General features: G+C 37.5%; 2 protein-coding genes across 11 annotated transcripts in view; both read right to left on the reverse strand.

Annotated features, from left to right (window-relative positions):
* Positions 1 to 5,769, reverse strand: part of LOC129434041 (uncharacterized) — a 117,991-nt gene extending 112,222 nt beyond the window's left edge. For 7 of the 8 annotated variants that reach the window (XM_073868365.1, XM_073868368.1, XM_073868366.1 and 4 more), the window contains exon 1: positions 5,491 to 5,769. The gene's annotated coding sequence lies outside the window, so the exon portion shown is untranslated. Of the gene's footprint in view, positions 1 to 5,350; positions 5,394 to 5,490 lie in introns of all 8 variants that reach the window. The other variant, XM_055192844.2, reaches the window with a different exon arrangement.
* Positions 5,770 to 7,911: 2,142 nt separating this feature from the next.
* amfra (autocrine motility factor receptor a) lies at positions 7,912 to 20,453 on the reverse strand. Of its 3 annotated transcripts, XM_073868371.1 has the most exons (14): positions 20,366 to 20,453; positions 19,539 to 19,866; positions 18,358 to 18,450; positions 14,597 to 14,761; positions 14,221 to 14,377; positions 14,082 to 14,120; positions 13,868 to 13,998; positions 13,603 to 13,736; positions 11,435 to 11,545; positions 11,077 to 11,267; positions 10,890 to 10,993; positions 10,669 to 10,803; positions 10,404 to 10,594; positions 7,912 to 9,933 (listed from the first exon to the last, which is right to left on the reverse strand). In XM_073868371.1, the coding sequence occupies exons 2-14, from the start codon at positions 19,788 to 19,790 to the stop codon at positions 9,762 to 9,764; spliced, it is 1,875 nt and encodes a 624-aa protein (XP_073724472.1). In that variant the 5' UTR covers positions 19,791 to 19,866; positions 20,366 to 20,453; the 3' UTR covers positions 7,912 to 9,761. The 3 variants fall into 3 exon arrangements, with proteins under 3 accessions (XP_073724472.1, XP_073724473.1, XP_073724471.1); XM_073868372.1 differs by having other exon boundaries at positions 13,868 to 14,006; positions 14,090 to 14,120; positions 19,539 to 20,398; XM_073868370.1 differs by having other exon boundaries at positions 19,539 to 20,398.
* Positions 20,454 to 21,328: the final 875 nt, after the last annotated feature.

Raw genomic sequence — 21,328 nt, forward strand, 5'->3', positions numbered from 1 at the left:
GAGACGCTGGAACGCTCATTGCGCCTGGCCTCACCATCCAGCATCACGAAGCGAGTTAAGGCCAAAACCTCTCTTCAGATGCAAACACAAGATTGCTCACGCAGGCAAGTACACATGCCGCACTTGTCTCTTATGCATTACACAGCATCTGATGAGGAATGTATTGAAGTTTTGAGTCTTGAATTTTAAGTACATGCTTCAAGTTGTCGACTATTAGAATGCACATCGCCATACGTATATAAGATAAAAATAAGACTGTGATTCAGGCCCCAAAAATCATCATCAGGTTCAATGACTCCCTTTTGCAGCTCACTACTACAACCTATGAAACCTGAGAAATGATAATAGCTGACTTTGTGTTTATATGAACTGCTGTTTCATTCATTTAGCTGTATAAATTTATTGAATGAATGTGTAAAATAAAATTAGATCATGATTCATCAGTAACTTTGCACTTATAAGGGAGATTCATATGTAGTTTAGACCTTCAATTATAACCATGTATAATAATGAAAATCTTTTTTTTTTTTTTTTGGAAAATCTATTAACCATAAGAGTGTTTGTTGTATTCGGATGAAATTTTGCATGAGAAACTTTTAATTTAAGGCAATGTCAGTAAACTACACAAAGTCATTAGTGGTTAACCGAAATGTTTTTTTTATGTCCGATGCCGATATTGAGCAAGCAATGTGGCCGATATAACACAAATTGATTTACAGTAAATGAGTAACAAGCAGTACATAGGTGAAACTAAATGAACTTATGCGCATAATATTTATAAATTTCCGCTTAAGTGCTTAAAAAACAATTTCAAGACATACACTCACCTAAAGGATAATTAGAAACACCATACTTATACTGTGTTTGACCCTCTTTCGCCTTCAGAACTGCTTTAATTCAACGTGGCATTGATTCAACAAGGTGCTGAAAGCATTCTTAAGAAATGTTGGCCCATATTGATAGGATAGCATCTTGCAGTTGATGGAGATTTGTGGGATGCACATCCAGGGCAAGAAGCTCCCGTTCCACCACATCCCAAAGATGCTGTATTGGGTTGAGATCTGGTGACTGTGGGGGCCATTTTAGTACAGTGAACTCATTGTCATGTTCAAGAAACCAACTTGAAATTATTTGAGCTTTGTGACATGGTGCATTATCCTGCTGGAAGTAGCCATCAGAGGATGAGTACATGGTGGCCATAAAGGGATGGACATGGTCAGAAACAATGCTCAGGTAGGCCATGGCATTTCAACGATTCCCAATTGGCACTAAGGGGCCAAGAAAACATCCCCCACACCATTACACCACCACCAGCAGCCTGCACAGTGGTAACAAGGCATGATGGATCCATGTTCTCATTCTGTTTACGCCAAATTCTGACTCTACCATCTGAATAACTCAACAGAAATCGAGACTCATCAGACCAGGCAACATTTTTCCAGTCTTCAACTGTCCAATTTTGGTGAGCTTGTGCAAATTGTAGCCTCTTTTTCCTATTTGTAGTGGAGATGAGTGGTACCCGGTGGGGTCTTCTGCTGTTGTAGCCCATCCGTCTCAAGGTTGTGCGTGTTTTTGCTTCACAAATGCTTTGCTGCATACCTCGGTTGTAACGAGTGGTTATTTCTGTCAAAGTTGCTCTTCTATCAGCTTGAATCAGTCGGCCCAGTCACCTCTGACCTCTAGCATCAACAAGACATTTTCACTCACAGGACTGCCGCATACTGGATGTTTTTCCATTTCACACCATTCTTTGTAAACCCTAGAAATGTTTGTGTGTTAAAATCCCAGTAACTGAGCAGATTGTGAAATACTCAGACTGGCCCGTCTGGCACCAACAACCATGCCAAGCTCAAAATTGCTTAAATCATCTTTCTTTCCCATTCTGACATTCAGATTGGAGTTCAGAAGATTGTCTTGACCAGGACCACACCCCTAAATGTATTGAAGGAACTGCCATGTGATTGGTTGATTAGATAATTGCATTAATAAGAAATGTAACAGGTGTTCCTAATAATCCTTTAGGTGAGTGTATGTACTGCTGACCTGACACATACTATTTGAATAAGAAAAAATATTCTTTGGCCAAATATAGGTTTTTAATAAATACATTTTGAGTAAAGCTTAGTTACATATATTTTTGAATTTCAAAATATATCGTTTTTACCTGCATTTATCAACATATATTTAAAAATATATTTCAGTGCAACAAACGGATTCCTAATACATGGCAAAAAATATATGTTTTCTGGCCAAAATATAAAAGTTTGAATAAAATGTTTAAAGTACAAGTATATTTTGTAGTTGAAAATATATTGAATTTTAATCTTTATAAACCTGTTATGTGTACAATGTTTTCTTTCAATGCAACCTAAATATAAATGCTTTAAAATATATTTATTTTTTAAATATACAAAAAATGGCCAAAAAAAGTGAGTCCAAGATGGCGTCATTACCGGAATCTAGTTATTATAGTTTAAAATATTTTTCTTACGAAATTGCATCGATTACCCGCAAAAGACCTTTATAACCCATTGGAGCCATGTGGATTACCTCTGTGAAGGATGGATGCACTTATTTGGCTTTAAAGTCAGAAGTTGTTCCCTGAATTTCTGTATTCTCCCATTATAAGCTAGGAAGAGCAAGGACATTTACTAAAATAACATCAAATGTGTTTGTCTGAAAGATGATGTGCATGTGTATCGCGGATTGCTTGAGGGTAAGTACACCATGGGGTCATTTTGATATTTTGCTGGAGTAGCGCTTTAAATTCTGTAGATGCAAACATTAAACTGCTGTTTACATTTCAGAAACATTAAGCATGAGAACTGCCTCTCTTTCTACCTGCTCTTCAGTTTTTGATTTTGTGGGAGTTTAATAACAGAATCAACATCTGATCTGTACAGCATTGGATTGGGATTAACTCCAGCACAGGCCTTGGAGCTCATTACCAGAAATATTACATCTTGTAATTGGATGGAGAGATTTATATACTGATCTGATGGAGTTTATCTAATAACATTGTGATTAAAGGCTTTAGTTTGAACTGGGGTTTATCAGTCAGAGCAGAAGAGTTTAAGGGCATAGAAAAGGATGATTTTATTAACCCTTGACCCATAGTGCTAACCTATGGTCAGTATAAATCTATGAGAAAATAGATAATCAAGTTCACCAACTGTATAATTGAACCAGGCACTTCATGTTTACATTAATTGGTTTATTTTGGTTCAGAAAGACAATGGGTCAGCTCTCAAACTTGGCACATTTGGGGTCTCATGTATTAAATGCTGCGCAGGAACTGTGATAAATTTATCAAAAAGTGCGTACATGTGATTCATAGATTGAACATACTCACAGAAAACACGTGTACGGCTCATGTAAAATTTATAAATCGCAAATAATGATTTTTTAAGATATATTGAAATTGTCCGCAGCTAAATAGTTTGAGATCTCCGCCTGGTAAACAATGCATAATTTTGTCATTAACATATAAAAGAGCCCCTGTCAATGTTTAAATCCTGTTAGAGATAAAAGAATAGCTTATATTTCCAAAAACATGCAGCACTTGGACAAGCAAAACTGGGTACGTCTGCTCAGACCGTAACGTGGCGCTATGCACTTTTCTACTTCAAAGACCGTTTACATATGAACGTCACTGTGGATTTTTGCGTATGCATGCTTTAAAAATGAGGCCACTTGTGGTCCGGTCGACCAAAACGCATCTTGATACCAGGTGTAAACTTTCCCTCTGGTGCGGTTCGACTGAAATGTAAACGCAACACAGAACAAAAACATCTAAACAAACCAATAGCAGGAAGTCATAAGAAGATGCGACCCCAAAAATCACTATTTGTTAATATGAAGAGAATTTATTCTACATTCATTTGTGCATATAATCAATTAATTCCTGCTGCTGTTTTGACTCTTTATTTTAATAATATAGGCTCTTCATGAGTTTTCCGCGGGTTAAAATACCCTCATATGTACATGCAAACAATGAGTGTGTTTAGCTTAGTAGCCCACATAATTTTTTGATTCTTTTTTCATGATATTATCACAAATTTTCGCGATCGTATAAAGAATTCCTGTTTTCGTGTGATTATCACGTATTGGTTACTCAACTGTTTTGTCCTATTTTCTTACCATTGTCCCTTTGGTTTAGGGTTAGATTTACATAAAATGACATCCAAACCCAACTCTAACTCTAACGCCAGGCGACATATAGAAAAATAAATCAGAAAAACTTGTATAAACCAATACATAAGTGACATTGTAACGCAAACCCTAAACCGAAGCGACAATCGTTTGAAAATAGGAAAAAGCAGTTGAGTAACTAATAAGTGATAATCACACGAAAACAGGAATTCGTTATACGATCACGAAAAAAACGCCAAAATCCTTGATAACATCACGAAAAAAGAATAAAAAAATTACGTGACTATATCACGAAACCTTGTGAGACTGGGTAGCAGCATACACATCATAAAAGCTGACCAATCAAGTTGTTACCTTATGCCTTTATGTTTGGTCACAATTAAATATCCAGTGTGAACGCTAAGCGAACTGTAAACAAATAATCTCTTTTTTTGGTCCAGGCCAAGTGAACCGAACTATAAGTGTGCACACGACTTTAAACCATTTCACGGCCACTGTAATGCAACGTAAGTGAAACTAAACGTGAAAGAACGATTGGTGTAGGTACATAGATCAAAAATTTTCACTCCAAAACACAGCTCTTTAACTTTCACCAAAGAAACAAGGCCCTGCTGAAAAAAAAACAATAAAACCATTACAGAAAATTCTAATGGTTTCCATTAAAATACCAATAGGAACCATTAGCTTTTACCATTAAAACCACTAGTGTGTTTTGGGCCATATTCCATTAGAACCATTAGAATTTCGAATAAAACCAATACAATTTCTGTGATGGTGTCTATTGTTTTTTTTAGCAGGGGGTTGCCTGCATAGAGCACAGAAAGAAAAGATATACGAGCTGATATATAAAGCACCAAAATTATTCTCAAATGATTGAAAGGCAGATAGGTTTCTTGTGTAAATGAGATCGAGCAACAGATACATTAACGAATTATAATAGTTCACAAAATGCGGATTGTATGTCTTTAAGAGACTTTACAAAATTGGAACATAAAAATATTATTTTCTACTTTGTTTTTGTTTTTTAAGACCATTGCAGAACAAAACGTTAAGTTATATGGAAAATCTGGCAAACGTTTTTTTATGTCAAAAAGGTTTGGAAAGATCAATCACAGCATGAATTTGATTTTAAAGTTGACTTATTGTTTAATACTTCAATATAACACAATAATAATAAAATTAAGCCTTAACTATTCACTCATTTAAGTTACCAACCCTGATGTCAAACTGTCTCGTTATCACTGTAAAAGAGAAGCCAAGAAAAAATGCTATATTTCGAAGTTATCCTTTTAGCCCAAAAGAGGTTAAATGGAAATGTTTAACATTTTTAGTTGGTACCTCAGAGATGGTGCGAAATCAAAGTTGTTATTGATTCGCGTGTCACCGACGCTGCGCGGGAAAATCAGAGAGAGAGAAAGCTGACATGATGCAGCGATGGGTGATGAAGAGACATCATCACAGAGGTTTGAAGAGCAGACGTCGGGCTGAGAGGGTGACAGTCTGAGTCTCTATTGATTTCTGCTGCGGTAAAAGCACTCAGGGGAAACATCTCAACCCGCCGACAACCTCAAACATCTTTTAGCGTCATGACAGATGCGTCTGACGTCACCGTAATACATTTTTAACGGCTGCTATCTGATCTAAAAAATCATAGTGAAACGAAACACATATTAAATGCAGATTATTCTTAATATACAGTTTAAAAAATGCATTCCGCACCAAAATGTCCAAATTATTGGTGGAGGTGTTTGTTGATGGTTGATTTGTATCTTTTATTTATTTTTTATTTTTATTTTGATTAATATAAGTAGCAAAACTTACACATACCTTACAGTCTTAGTTCCTACAGTAACAGCTATTAAACATTGTTTACTCTTAAATGACCCTTTGTGACATGCCCCATTTGATCACAGGTTGTCATAAACAGCAAAATAACTGTTAAAAATGTAAATGGGAACCCACATATTAAACCATTATAGTGATAATAAATATTGTAAATCATATTTTATTAAAATATGTGACGACTGTGGCGGCTGATATAAAATTTACCTCAACAATTCGTACTAAGAATGCCGTTTATAATGTACAAAATCTCTTATTTCTTATTTTCATATACCTAATTTTACTCTTGTCAGTTTACATTATAATACGGATAAGAACATAAACCAAAGAAAAATGGAGAGTATTAACAGTATGATAGTGTTATTAATAAATAATAAAGGTTATTAATAATAAAGGTAGCGTGAGTGACACGAGTGTATGTGGTCTCTTGTTTTCAGAGAGGTCATCAACACATATTGCAAATATATGTCGGCATTAAATGGTCATGAGTCATTTATGGGTCTATTGCCGACCTCTAGTGCCAATATACCGCATAGCACTTAAATAACGCATGAATAATACAACCTGCATATACACTCACCTAAAGGATTATTAGGAACACCATACTACTACTATGTTGACTCCCTTCCGCCTTCAGAACTGCCTTAACATGTCATTGATTCAACAAGGTAGTGAAAGCATTCTTTAGAAATGTTGGCCCATATTGATAGGATAGCATCTTGCAGATGCTCTATTGGGTTGAGATCTGGTGACTGTGGGGGCCATTTTAGAACTCATTGTCATGTTCAAGAAACCAATTTGAAATGATTGGAGCTTTGTGACATGGTGCATTATCCTGCTGGAAGTAGCCATCAGAGGATGGATACATGGTAGTCATAAAGGGATGGACATGGTCAGAAACAATGCTCAGGTAGGCCGTGGCATTTAAACGATGTCCAATTGGCAATACGGGGCCTAAATGTGCCAAGAAAACATCCCCCACACCATTACACCACCACCACCAGCCTGCACAGTGGTAACAAGCCATGATGGATCCATGTTATCATTCTGTTTACGCCAAATTCTGACTCTACCATCTGAATGTCTCAACAGAAATCAAGACTCATCAGACCAGGCAACATTTTTCTAGTCTTCAACTGTCCGAATTTTGGTTAGCTCATGCAAATTGTAGCCTCTTTTTCCTATTTGTAGTGGAGATGAGTGGTACCCGGTGGGGTCTTCTGCTGTTGTAGCCCATCCGCCTCAAGGTTGTCATGTTGTGGCTTCACAAATGCTTTGCTGCATACCTCAGTTGTAACGAGTTGCTCTTCTATCAGCTTGAATCAGTCGGTTCATTCTCCTCTGACTCTAGCATCAACAAGGCATTTTCGCCCACAGGACTGCCGCATACTGGATGTTTTTCCCTTTTCACACCATTCTTTGTAAACCCTAGAAATGGTTGTGTGTAAAAATCCCAATAACTGAGTAGATTGTGAAATATTCAGACCGGCACCAACAACCATGCCACACTCAACAATGCTTAAATCACCTTTCTTTCCCATTCTGACATTCAGTTTGGAGTTCAGATTGTTTTGACCAGGACCACACCCCTAAATGTATCGAAGCAACTGCCATGTGATTGGTTGATTAGATAATTGCATTAATGAGAAATTGAACAGGTGTTCCTAATAATCCTTTAGGTGAGTGTATATTTACAATTACGTCATTGAATATTTTAATAACTTAAATATTTTTGTTCTTTGTCAAAAAAGCTTAAACCAGTTAAAACTGACTTTTCCCAAATTTCACTTCACGCCTATAAACATTACACTAATAATGATTTCTAATGCCTGAAAAAAACTTTACATTGACATCTCAACCAAAATATTTTTCATATGTAAACAGTTTATTCCTCTAAAATAAAGACAATCTGAGAAATATGCTTAAAAGCTCTAAAGCAGCTGTGACTTTTATTTTGTACAGGGTCATTTCACATGTATTATACAGTCTTTATTACAAAATTATTTACATAAATCAAACTATTATTAAACCCACTGTTAATTCCAGGCACAAATTAATTATTCGTGTACAAAGAGCAATCTTCACTCCAGCAAACAGCATGAACAATATCATGTGAACAAAGTCCAGTGGATATTTAATAATTAGTAGTTTTAAGAAATACTGTTAAAGGTGCATCTGTGCGACCAAAACATAAATGCCTATGGTTTCACAACGTTCATCTTTAGTAGAGAAAACTGGGAATATCTTTGGGAATAATTGATGGATTATAGACATAACATTGATTTCATGCATAGAAAAAGTCATCCACATAAAAGAGGTGAAAAGACCAAATTTTAGAGCTGTAAACAGTATATTCACAGTGTAAAACATCAGAGATACATTAGAGATATATACGGCAAATGCACTACATTCTCAATGAACCACGAAAGTGATGACTGTGAATGAGTCCTGTTTGATTCAACAGAAGGCATTTTTTATGAACTTATATTAACTTACAAAAAAAGCTTATCCATGTGATGTACATCGTGGGCCAGTAAAAAATATAAGAATTTATAGGCATTAGTATTTTAGTACATTAGTACGGTGAATAGTACACATCTTTATAACCATTTAAATACAAATGCAATAAAATGCTAACAACAAAATGCTACAAAACTGACCTGTTAACCATTTTTATATACGCCCTATCCAAACAACTCGACTCAATATGCTTTCTAGTCGTCCATCACATAGGGCCATCATACATAAAACTATTTTGATCGTTAAACTGTTAATTTACTTGATTCAATAATTTCACGCTGAAAAAATAACTCTCTCAACCATACTCGTTTTACACTAAAATATACATGAATATATGCTTTCCACTTAAAACTGCAGGTGACGATATTGAAATTAAAACAGAAATTGTGCAGATCTTAAATAAGAAAATGACATTGAAAACTGTGAGAAAGGAAACCAAAATGTCTGATTAAGAAAATAATTTAAGTGCGAAGTCGACAGATAAACAGAACTCTAGATAAATTAAACCAAGCCTGCGTTTTTAATAACAAACTACGGCAAGATAAACGGCATCACACGACTAAATGAACAAATCTTACAATGCACTGATCTGTCAAAATGCAATAGATGAGTTTTTGTCAACTCTAAACGGACAGCAGGATCTACGCCACGACGTTCCCTCTTAACAATCCAAAAAAATGCCATGTTGGCATTATGAGAGCTCAGACTCGAGCCATATCTTTCTTGGCCAAACCAACAAACAACAAAACTGACATACAGATCAACTCCATATTTTTACTCCTATCCAAATCAATAAGTACGCACAGATTCAAATAAATTGTTAATTCAAAATCCTAATTCTAAAATCCAACATTTGAACCAAACTTGTTGAATGAAACGCAAGAATCTAAAGTTTCAGAAACGCTCCTAATGTTTGCAACATGCAAGCAGCCAAACAACCGATGCTTTTATTCACTCAAATATGAATTTAATAAAGATTTGACTGAAATATCTAACCTGCCTTCTTTATTGTAATTTCCCGCTGTGAAGACAACATCAAATAATTCTCATGAAACTGGCATTTCATGATCATCCAAAAGTGTGTACGTTTTAAGATTTTTGCAATCGGGCAGAGTTGTATCACAGCAAAGTCGCATCATGCACATTTTTGATAGGTGGAATAAGAACGGCTTCCGTTTTGATGATTAAGCCGTGGGCAGGATTATAGATGGGCAGTGCCGGACACGTGGACGTGGGTGGAGCTCATCTCACTGAGGCGGGTCTGTCTGACTATGCATGCGTCTCTCGGCTGCGGCCGCCAGCCTCCTGCGCCGCAGGGTCACCCAGTCGGAGTCTTCCTCCTCTATTGACGGTGGTTCATCATCGTAATCGGCCGAGGAGGAGAGATCTCCTTCATCGGGTTTCTTAATTAAATAACGCCTGATGAGGAGAACAAAGGGACATAAATTAATCATGTTTTTAAAGGGACAATAAGTAGGATTTACCCCCATCTGGTGGTGAAATTGTATTTTGCATTCAAACGAACTGTGCTCTCTAGCGCCTCGCCCTTTCACATGTGTGTTGCAACTACGGTAGACATTATGTTATCACTGATCTCTTTGTCCGTTTCAGCTAGTTCACGTGTTCTGATTGAAAACGCGTTGTGAAAACGAGTTGGTAGGCTAGTGATTTTTGTCCCTCTCTGCTATTATAGTTTATCAACACGGCGAACGACATGGAAGCCTCCTTGGACTTACCCGTTCAATGTGAGTAAAGAAAAGAAATTCTAAGCTTACAAAGAAAAGTCAGATCACTTGCAGAGGTCATCTGACACCAATGAGGACATATTTATGAATAACGACATTGTTTTTGATTAATAAACACTTACAGTCCCTTTAATTCAGACTCACCTGCGAGCTCTCTGGAGTAGCTCTTCTTTTCTCTGCATCAGCATTCTTTGTCTCTCTTCCGCAGATTTTGAAAAGCGACTTCCCCGAACCTCGAAGTCTTCGGGCGCAGGAGCGGTGACCTCTGAATTGCTGCTGGAACCGGCTGACTCTTCCGAAGCAGGGTTTACTTGGATGGGTGAGCGCTCCACAGGCTACAAGAGATATCATTGTAAGACTTCAACAGGGCTCTTTTGTTTCCCGTTTCAGATCTCTGTGATCAGCTCACCTGTGTTGGAAAAGGCACCTGTATCCTGCCCTCCAGTATGTTATCAGTGGTGACCTCCACAGAGCGTGTGAGCTGTAAGTCCTGCAGGATCAGGTGATAAGGGACCTGTGGAAACATCTCCTGGATCTGATGAGCCTGCGGAGACAGAAAACAAGATTGAATGTTGTGGCGAACAGACTGGGATGATAGTACACATGTTGAGCGTGACCTGACGGACTCACCATGGCGTTGAGCTGTGAGTTGTTAGCGTGTGCGATGCCCAGGATGTTAGTGGTGTGCATGACCTCCACAGAGAAACTGGGCAGCCAGCTGGCAATGCGGGACCCTGAAAGTAAATGTGTAGATATAAAAATACAGTCCGTCTATGTTGTGTAAATGTGGGTCGTGATGATTATTTTTGAATCTCACCATCAAAGTGGAAGAAGTGATTGTGTTGGTTGAGGTGCTGTCTAGCGTCTGCTCCCGGCCCAGCGACCACGTTTTCATCCAGCGGCCCTCTCTGGCCCTCCTGTCGCTCTCTCCCACCTTCGTTGATGTTCAGTGACATACGACACGTGGGACAGGAAGTATCTTGCTCCAGCCAAGAGCGCAGACAGGAACTGAAAATATGGAAGAATCAGATTTATGGTACAACTCGTTTTGATCACATTTGGCAAGTAACAAAAGTGTTATTTAAGGATGTAACAAATATCCTGACATGGACATTGAAGTTATTAGTCATTAGACTAGAACTCTAGTACTGAGAGCGGCTATATTTTTTGTTTACTTGTGAAACAGGTGTCCACAGGGCAGCTTGCGTGCTGTAGTCATTGAATCCCAGCAGATGGCACAGTCGTCATTATTGGCCACAAGCTCATCGGGTGTCGCCACAGCAAACCTGTACACAAAGTGAATGATCATTACATGAATTAAAAATAATAAATCATAAAAATAACACAATTGCACAAAAAGACTACGAAAAATATGTTAAAATATGAGATTCAGATGTGAATACATATTAATTGTACTTAATATAAAAATATAAAATAGCTCAGCCCTCAGGTTAACCACCATGTCAAAAGTTAAATCGACTTCAGCTTTTCTTTATGCTGCATTTACACCAACCGCAGTAGAGGTGTTAAGCGCGAGTGATTTCAATGTTAAGTCCATGAGAAGACGCGTTGACACGGCGCGGATGAGGCGTTTGCCGCAGTAGACGCAATTAGCCTTTCGCCGAGCCCCGCCCCCCTTAGTTACAGTTGCTACTTCCGACAAACAAATGATCAGCGCGACAGATTGCCATGACGGAAAGCGATATACCCGTGCGTGTCAGTGAAATTTTTTGGAGCAATACCGCCGCAATTTCCTCCAGATCGAGGCAAAAGTGGTTACAGTATGCAGTGGAGGGATATATTCAAAATATAAAAATACGCAATGAAGAAGACACGACTACTATTGAGGCTAATGCTTACCGGTCTCACGCAAAAAATGAGAAACCACATGACCTGTAACTCAAATGCAACCAGCACAGCCTTGTGAATCAGTCATGCTCTTGCACTGCCGAGTAAGTTATCTTTCATATGGTATAGTCTATTAATGTCTATTGCGAGTAGCTATTTTGTTAAAATACAAGGGTATGTTGGCTAGCTAAACCTACGTGTGTTTCAAAGCCATTCAAAGCTTACTAACATTTCTCTGTCTGTTGTTTTGAGGATAGCCGTTTTGAGAATCATAATGTTTAATTTATGGTGATAGATTTCACAAATAGGAAATTGTTTTGTCTTAAAAGTTGCAGGACAGATAATATAATAAATAAAATGTATAATATAACAGCATTTACGGGATTGGGAAACACAGGGGTAGGTTTTCCGTTCATAAAATGCTACATGAAAGATAAAAACAAAATTATTGAAAGTTTATTGTTAAGGCTATGTTCGACTTTGTCATAAACTGACGAAAAATAAAATTGGGGAGCTGAAAGTCCCAACACAACAGCAGCTAATGTAGCTAGCGTTATCTAACATGTTAACTAATGTTGGCAAAATAACTCATTAAATTTAGCATAGAGAGTAGGTTAACATTCTGGCAATTATATTCATGGTAATCATAACTTTGGTCCAATTTGTGTTCTTGCCTCTAGTTAGTAGATCTAGACCACACTGTAACTAGTTAGCTGTAAGCCTTACCTTTGTGCAGACGTATTTATGCTTCGTAAATGTTCGACACATTTAACTGAATGGGGCAGTCCACACCTTTTTATCCATTGTATGCACCGCTCACAAACGCTGCGGGCGTGAATGTTTGTCGGAGGTGCTCGCATAGTAACGGTTGCTGTGATGTGTGATTGGACAATGGCCGTTTTGGGGGAGGAGCCGGCGAAAGGTCAATTCCGCCTCATTCACGCGTCACACACGAATGGTGCTTTTTGTGCATTTTGCGTTTGACACGAATTTGTGGCTGACACCAGAGTTGAAAAATTTGAACTTTGGCTTATTTAATGGGTGCGTTATCCAATCAGTAGCCTACTTGCTGCTGTGGCGGGAGGCTCGCTAGGAGTCACTCATTCAACCTGAAGGGATGCTTGATATTGTCTGTAAGCAGTCACCCGGAGCTATACGACACAAGTTCTTATTTCTATAGAGACAGCAATAAAAAGGACCTCGCTTGGAAGAGTGTCAGTGAGGACATTGGGCAACAAATACACATTTCACTTTTGAGTCACGTGACGTTTATCGACCCGCGCCGTTTATTTTCCCCCTATAGCAAGGTGACCAAATAAAAACCGGTAACTCGATAAATGCACAATCAACATCAGCCATCTTGCAAACAGACAACCGCATAGCACTTGCCCCTCCCACAAGAAGCAGATTTTGCCTCTGACGCACGTCAAATGCTTGCTTATTTTGGACACAGCCATCGTTTATTAGCATGTGTGAAATGCAAGCGGCCCCTCACCTGGACTCCATGTTATCAATAACACGCAAGTAGTTTTTATGTCTCCGGATTCTCCTCTGGACCTCGTGAAAGAGATACCGCAACTGCATGAAGATCACCAGACTGGCCATGGACAACCAGATGTTACCAAAGAGCTGAAACAAGAACACAAAATTATGCACTTAAGCATAATAAACACAGATATGGAGATTTTTTCACGAAAGGAAATGATGTGTGAACTTAAAAGTTTCCTTTTATGAGAAACCAGGTTTAGTATTGATCTCACCAGCATGTGGATGTGATGCATCAGGTCCAGGCAGAGAATGACCAACTCCAAGATGAAGTCAGTGTAGTAGATATTTGAGCTCTTATTCTCCCAGGTGCCCTCATGGTTTAAGTCCCACAAGTGAATGGAGTACCGTATAATAAAAAATCATCACCTTTAGATGCATGCATCTGATCTCCTATGCTGGGCAATGATAGAACTGGAAACCCAACACACCGTATGATAACGTGTCCCGTGCGCACCGTCACCAACATACACTGCAAAAAAGGTTAGGAATGTTTCATCACTGGTTTATACACTCTGGTCTTTTCTTTACATTTCATATAAACAGCAAGAAGAAAAGAGATGCTTCTTACACTCAGCCGTCATGAAAGCAACCGTGTGCGCGCTGTGAAGATGGCCGACGATAACACAGAGCACTGCTAGACCTCCACAGCACACGAGGACGGACACCAGAAGAGTCAGGACCCGAACGTGACTGCTCATCGGAGTGGTGGGAGAAAATGAGAGCTGACAGAAAGAAATCAGTCAAATAATATATATATATAATCGTACACATCTCTACAATTATCTTGCAAATTAGAGTGATAACACCCATATATATATATTAGATGATAAAGCTAATGTTAATATTTTGATGTGTAAATGATGTCATCTAAAATAAATAAGGTTAAAGTAGCTTCTTATTAATAGTAATCTTGTGTTTATGTGGCGTGTAAGTTTGCTTACATATTCAAAGCGGTCTTTACAGAGCTGCACCATCAGATGGAGGAAGATGAGCATAGAGAACCACAGACACCAGAGCACCACTTCCTCCACCCGCTGCACATTCAGGACACCAAAGATGAAGATGAACTTGTAGAAGATGAAGTTCCAGAATTTGTCTTTCAGATGCTGGAGGGATACATAGAGATAGTTTCATCAATTTGCACTCTGCGACATTAAGTGCACTAGGCCTTGGTTAGATATATTGACCTTTCCTTATTTTAACAACTTTGTAATTAATTTAATGTTGGGGCATCTGTGTTATGTTGAGATTGGTCTGTTTTCCAGCCGTCTTTTGCATGCATGAGGTTTACATAAGAAGGAAACAATCATGTTTGAGGCTCCCGATATGTCATTACCATGTACAGAGCTCTTATTATTCATCAATGCCTACGTAAATACAGTTTTTTTATTCTATGGCACCTTCAAACAAAATGTAGTAACATGCTCTGCCTATAATTTCCTTTATGGCTGATTATATCAAGCCCTCCACCTACATAAAGACAACATTAATAATTCAACTGTATAGCATCAAGTAAATTTTTTTGTCCAAATATCACAGCTATTTTTTATAAGAACTAGGGATGCAAAATTCTGGGAATTTTCCAGACTGGAAACTTTCCGTGGGACTTAAAGGGAAAATATGGAAATAAATGGAAAATAACGTGGAAAATTGCAAAGTTGCCCATAACAGGGCACTTACATGTACTTTAAAAAATCTTGCAGCATCATTTTGTTTCATTTTCCAGGCCTTGACTTCCACAGAAGCCACACTTGGTGCATTTGAGGTGAAGGACTTCATCAAGTCAATTAAGTTTGAATGATAAAACTTGGATAAATATATTTGATCTATGGTACTGTAGTTTCACTAGCAAATACCAAATGTGTTTATAAAGTAGCTAGCTAGCAAGTAAATCAGATATCTAAAAATGTAAGCTGTCAGTATTTCATTCAAATTTATGAAGCTGTGATGCTCTTTCTTCTACATTCTGCTAGCCAGTTTTCTGTTATCATACAGAATTACTGTACCACACAAAAGTTTGGACACATTACTATATTTTTTATGTTTTTGCTCAACTCAAGCCTGCATGCATGTCTGCTTATGACCAAACAAAATCTTCATGTATGTATGTATATGATATAGTTTATAAATTTCCAGAATTTTTCAAATAATTCCTGTTATGTTTCCAATTTGGAATATTTCCAAAATTCCCCAGATTAAGTTCTCATGGAAAGTTTCAGAAATTTACCAGAAACTTTCCACCCCTTCGCAACCCTAATAAGAACACATCTACAAGATAACTATTTCTGGAATATTGTGGAACATATAGGGGTGGTTTCCCGGATAGGGATAGACTACTCCTAGGCTAAAATAAATGTAAGAGCTGTCCAAACTGAAAACAACTTGCACTGACATATCTTAAAATACATCAGTGCCCTTTGTTTTACCTCAAAATGCACACAAGTAATGTTTTTAGTGAGACATGTGTGTCAAAACTAGTTATATTTCCTAATTAAACTAAATTCTAGTCCTGGCTTAAACTAATCCCTGTCATCCCGGGACACCACCCCAACTAAAAACATTACTTGTGTGCATTTCGAGGCAAAACAAAGGGCACTATTGTATTTAAAGATTTAGTTTGGACAGCTCTAACATTTATTTTAGTCTAGGGCTATGTTTACATTAATGCATTTACCTTTTAAAACGCATTACCTTTGCCACATTTACGCCTTTCACTTACACTACGGCACTATTTTCGACCCTCTTAAATATAGTCGTTTGTAAACGCTGAAGACCCGGTTTTAGTTTGAGAACTCAGACGTTGCGCTGCAGTGTAAATGAACATAGATGGAGTCTTATGTAAATGAACAGCTGATGTTAACGTGACATCATTTTCAAAGTAAAAATTATTTTTATTCAGGTAAATAGAGGTTTGCAAAGGTTTTGCCAAAAAAGTAAACATCTACCAACCAGCTATTATAAACGTTATATTCGATTGTTTAAACATGTATTTTGTTTAACAAAATTAACTATTAATTTTAATCGATGTTTTGTTGATAAGTGTTGTGAATATAAATTAATAAAAACAATAAAATCAATTAATGCTGGTTTAGCCGATAGCGCTTTTTGCTATTTCTGTGTTGCTAGTGGAGGACGTGCACGGACCTCGCACACTTTTAAAAATTAACGTCATATTAATTTTTTATACTTTAGCCGGCCACACTTTTTTGTCGGAGAACGCGTGTGAGGGAACACACACACGCACTGAACAACAACAGGTAAGGGAAGATAAGTTATTTGGTGTTTTTCTGAAGAATACAGTCAATATGTACGAAAATTTTCAAATGGACTATAAGATTTTAACTATGAACTGCGAACAATGAACTATTATAAATATAACGGCGTGAAATGGCTGAAGAGGAACTCCCTACAATAAAGCAATAAGCATTTCTGTAGGCTAAAGCTATACTTCACCTCTTATTATGTTTGATTGAAGTTTGCATTTGCTGAAATTTATTTTTGCTTTAAGTTCGTTACTGTTCGTTAGTTCGTTAGTACTGTTCACTTGAATGCTTCCTTTTTAAATCATAAAGACCTTTCTTTTTGGTTAATAATAGGGATGCTCCGATCGATCGGCCGCGGATCGGTATCGGCCGATAACAGCATTAAAAGCCTCGATCGGTCCTCGCTAAATTTGCCGATCGCATGAACCGATCTTTGTGTTTACTTTTGTCATCATAAGGCTCCTGAATGCGGCTGCAGTTAGAGACAATTTTTACGCAGTGCGAGCATCATGTGCGATGTGCAGATTTGTATTTCTCTCTTTGCCTTTACAGAGATATGTTTATTTTCAATGAGGTTAGTTCCTAACAGTGCAACGCATCTTCACATTCCCATCAAACAGCGTATACAACACATATATCGCGGACAATAGTATCCTCATGCCGAACGTTTATTATTTGCATGCATTTTAAAGTTTTGAGCGTTTAAAGTTTCATTTTCCTCACAGCTGCTCTCGTCCGCGTACATCCGGCGCGCGCACAAACAGCAGCCTGTCATCAGTGCACGTGAACAAAGCGATCTCTGTCAACTCTTAAAGCTACAGTAACCTAATTCATCTCTCTATAAAATCACTCTCTGCTCTTCACTAAATAACTGTTATACTTCATACGAATGTGTGTATATGTAATTCATGAAAAGACTTTGAAGTGTTTTATTTTCATTACTTTTAACAGACATAAGACTTTTTAAAGGCATATTAAATTTCTCTTTGCAGAATAAATATTTGTTGTGCTAATTTATTTGATTCTCTATTAAAACAGTAATATACCTAATTACTGCAAGTAATATAACAAAGGCAACATCTGTGCTATTACTTTATCTAGAAAAAATGTTAACAGTTACAGTCATCAAAGAGCTCAAATATCAGCTTGAAAAATCGGTATCGGCATTGGTATCGGTCGATCACGAAGACAACAAATCGGTGATCGTAATCGGCCTGCAAAAATCCTGATCAGAGCATCCCTAGTTTATAACATCAACATTAACCTACTAATCATATTAATATGTTGTAGGGGGGAGATAAAACAATATAATTCTTTCCCAAACACATTTTTATATAAACAGGGCCTAGGACTAGTCTAATCCCTGTCCAAGAAACCGCCCCATTATGGAACACTCAGTGACAAATAATCTGTGACACGTCTTCATAAATGAATCCCACCTGTTTCTCGCTGACCCTCAGTGGCCCAAACACAATGCGTTGGATCACTTTAGCTATTAACATGAGGATGCAGCATGCTGTATTCACCATCACCTGTAAGACAATGACAACATGCAATCAAATCCAAAACATGACTTTCACTTGTACCCTAATTCATAGAGAAATTTAAATTAGTGATATATCGGCCAATAGGGCTTGGGCGTCGTGACGTCATTACTTGTCGTGGCGGCCATGTTGGTTGCCTCCTTTACTGCTGCGCTCGGTTTATAGACATACTTTCTCTCAATTGTGTGTCTTAATTTAATTAATTTGTCGTTATTTTTCAACCATGGTAAACCGTTGCTGTATTAATAATAAAGTAACACATTAAAAGTAATTTACATTAAAAATGACAGATAAGGACAAAACTTTATTATGTTTTATTCAATATCGGAAACCAAACATTAACCTCAACCCCTTAGTAATGTGTATACATGACATATAAATGACATTTATATATACGACAGTGAAGTATAACATCTGAATATTAATTTATATAGCTTAAGTCAACATTGAACATAAGGGAACTGTCCCGGTTTACTCGCCCAAAATACGGGAAAATTTCAACATTCATCTTTCTGTTGCTATCCCTCTGCTGACAGCAAAAACTGCTGCATTAACTATAAGCTACTTGTGAAGCTAGGTCATACGTGACTTTGCTTACAGATTGGCGTGAAATCGTGCTCTCACAACAACCACGCTGTTATCTTAAAAGGCTCTTTATTAACTCTTTTTTCATATGGATCCTAACCGTTAATAGTTCCGATTTTCTCCACATACCGGTCCCTGCTTCCCTGTTTAACGTATCCCAGTAAATTCCACATCCTTTTCCGGATTTTAACATCATTTTTCTTTCTTTTAATTCTCCCAACTCCGCCGCTTCTCTTCGTTCAACTTGCTGTATGTTTACATTCGCGAGGCCACCAACATGGCCGCGACGTCCCAGAATGCAACGCGGCGCCCAAGCCCTATTAAAAAGACTTTTAATCTGTTGGAATATTTTAATTACTGGCATTAGTCGATGTATCTTTTTTTAATCGACAGATAAAGCTATTTTTTCTTCGTCACTGAATTACAGTGATTACATTTGTGTTACATCGGCCTCAATACTTTCTCAATATCTGTGTAAAAGCCTCACATACCCAGACATACAGAGTGTCTGTGATGAGATAAAGTAACACACTGGTTAGCAGGTTCCCAAGGTTTTCCAGATGATCCAGCTTGATCTCCTCATTGGATTCAGTGTGTGCGTCTTCTGCCAGGGCAGTGGTGAACTCGGGGTCTCTGACTGTGCTGTAGGCACTTAAAATGGACCCAGCTAGCAGAACCGAGCTCAGGGCTGTGTATGTCTGTAAACTGGGCCAAGGGAACCGCTCCAAAAACAGCAACGGCATCCTGCCTGCTTCTCCAATTGTGACTCCAAATGTGCAACAAATCCTTTTCCAGAAGTTCAGTACACCAGTTTCTCAGCTTAAAAGTCCAAATGAAAGGTACTTCACATTCAATATTAAACGCAATACATCTCAGGATTAAAAATGGGAGAAGGAAATATTAGATATTTTCACCGAATTTTTTTTTATATGTCACAAAAGATCTGTTATGTCTACGTGTCCTATTTGATCCCCAACGTGCATAAACACTGTAACAGTGCACAGAAATAAACAATATATATGTTATCTGTTAACTGTCATGACAGTGTACGTTGTAAAATGTTTATGATTAATAAATAAACGTTTCTTTTTCGTAACCTATGTTTACAGCATTAGCATAACAGCTAATCTGTTTGAGCAACGCAACGGAAATCCGGATGAAAAAACGATATAGTTTAATACATTCCTTAGACAGAGATTATATCCGCATCCTGATACTCGACGAACAGTCTGACGTGTGCAGTTCTTAAATAAAACTGTTTAATAGCATGTTTATCCCTGTTTCTCTTGACGTTTCTGGCAGTTTCTATCCCTCATACCTGTTTCCGGTGATGCTGACGTCATTGCGCTGCAACCTTCCGGTGGACGTGCCTTCTTACATAAACATGAAATATTTAAATAGCTGAACCCGTAACCCACAATTGAGGTTTTAAATGTACAACATCGCTTGAACACAGTTTTAACAATTTGTGTATTATACATTATGCCAATTTGGAATTGGTATATATTTTGGGTGAATGACGGATAAAGATTTAAAATGTGAAAAAATAAAACTGGCAAAAAAATAAAATTTTAGGACTTTCTATAATTATTACAGTGTTGTGTATGTAAAGCAATGACACGTACACATTTCATAAATGTAATAAACCATTTTTTGTGAATCAGATCTTTTTCCCCATGAAAATGTCATGGGTAACGTAATGAATTCTTATTAAATTTCCTATACAAATTGGCATATAAATGTACTGATATCCATAATAGGGGCTCAACAAACAATTATAGCTTGGAAAACAATGAGTATAATCAATTTGGGATTTCATATAGACATGCAAGGGCTCATTTCATTTTTCTCTGCTGATAACCGAAAATTCAGAACCAAAAAAAAATTAAAAAATAAAAAATATATATAGGGGCTGGGCATAGATTAATCTCATACAAAATAAAACTTTTTTTTGCATAATATATGAGTTTGTGCTGTGTGTAAATAAATATTATGTATATTTAAACACACACACATACATATATTTATATATCGTTTTTTTATTTATATATAATATAGAATTTATAAAAATATAAATAATGTACCCTACTGAAAAATCCAGCTAAGACCAGCATAAGCTGGTGAGCTGGTTTTAGCTGGTCCCCAGCTTGGTTTTAGCTGGTTTTGCTGGTGTAGGAAGCTGGTTTTGCTGGTGTAGCAGCTGGTTTAGGTGTGTTTTGGTCACATTTTAAGCTGGTCTAGCTGGACTTAGCTGGTCATGCTGGAATACCAACTGGCCCAC

Source organism: Misgurnus anguillicaudatus, chromosome 6 (genome assembly GCF_027580225.2).
Source record: "Misgurnus anguillicaudatus chromosome 6, ASM2758022v2, whole genome shotgun sequence".
Classification (NCBI taxonomy): Eukaryota; Metazoa; Chordata; class Actinopteri; order Cypriniformes; family Cobitidae; genus Misgurnus; species Misgurnus anguillicaudatus.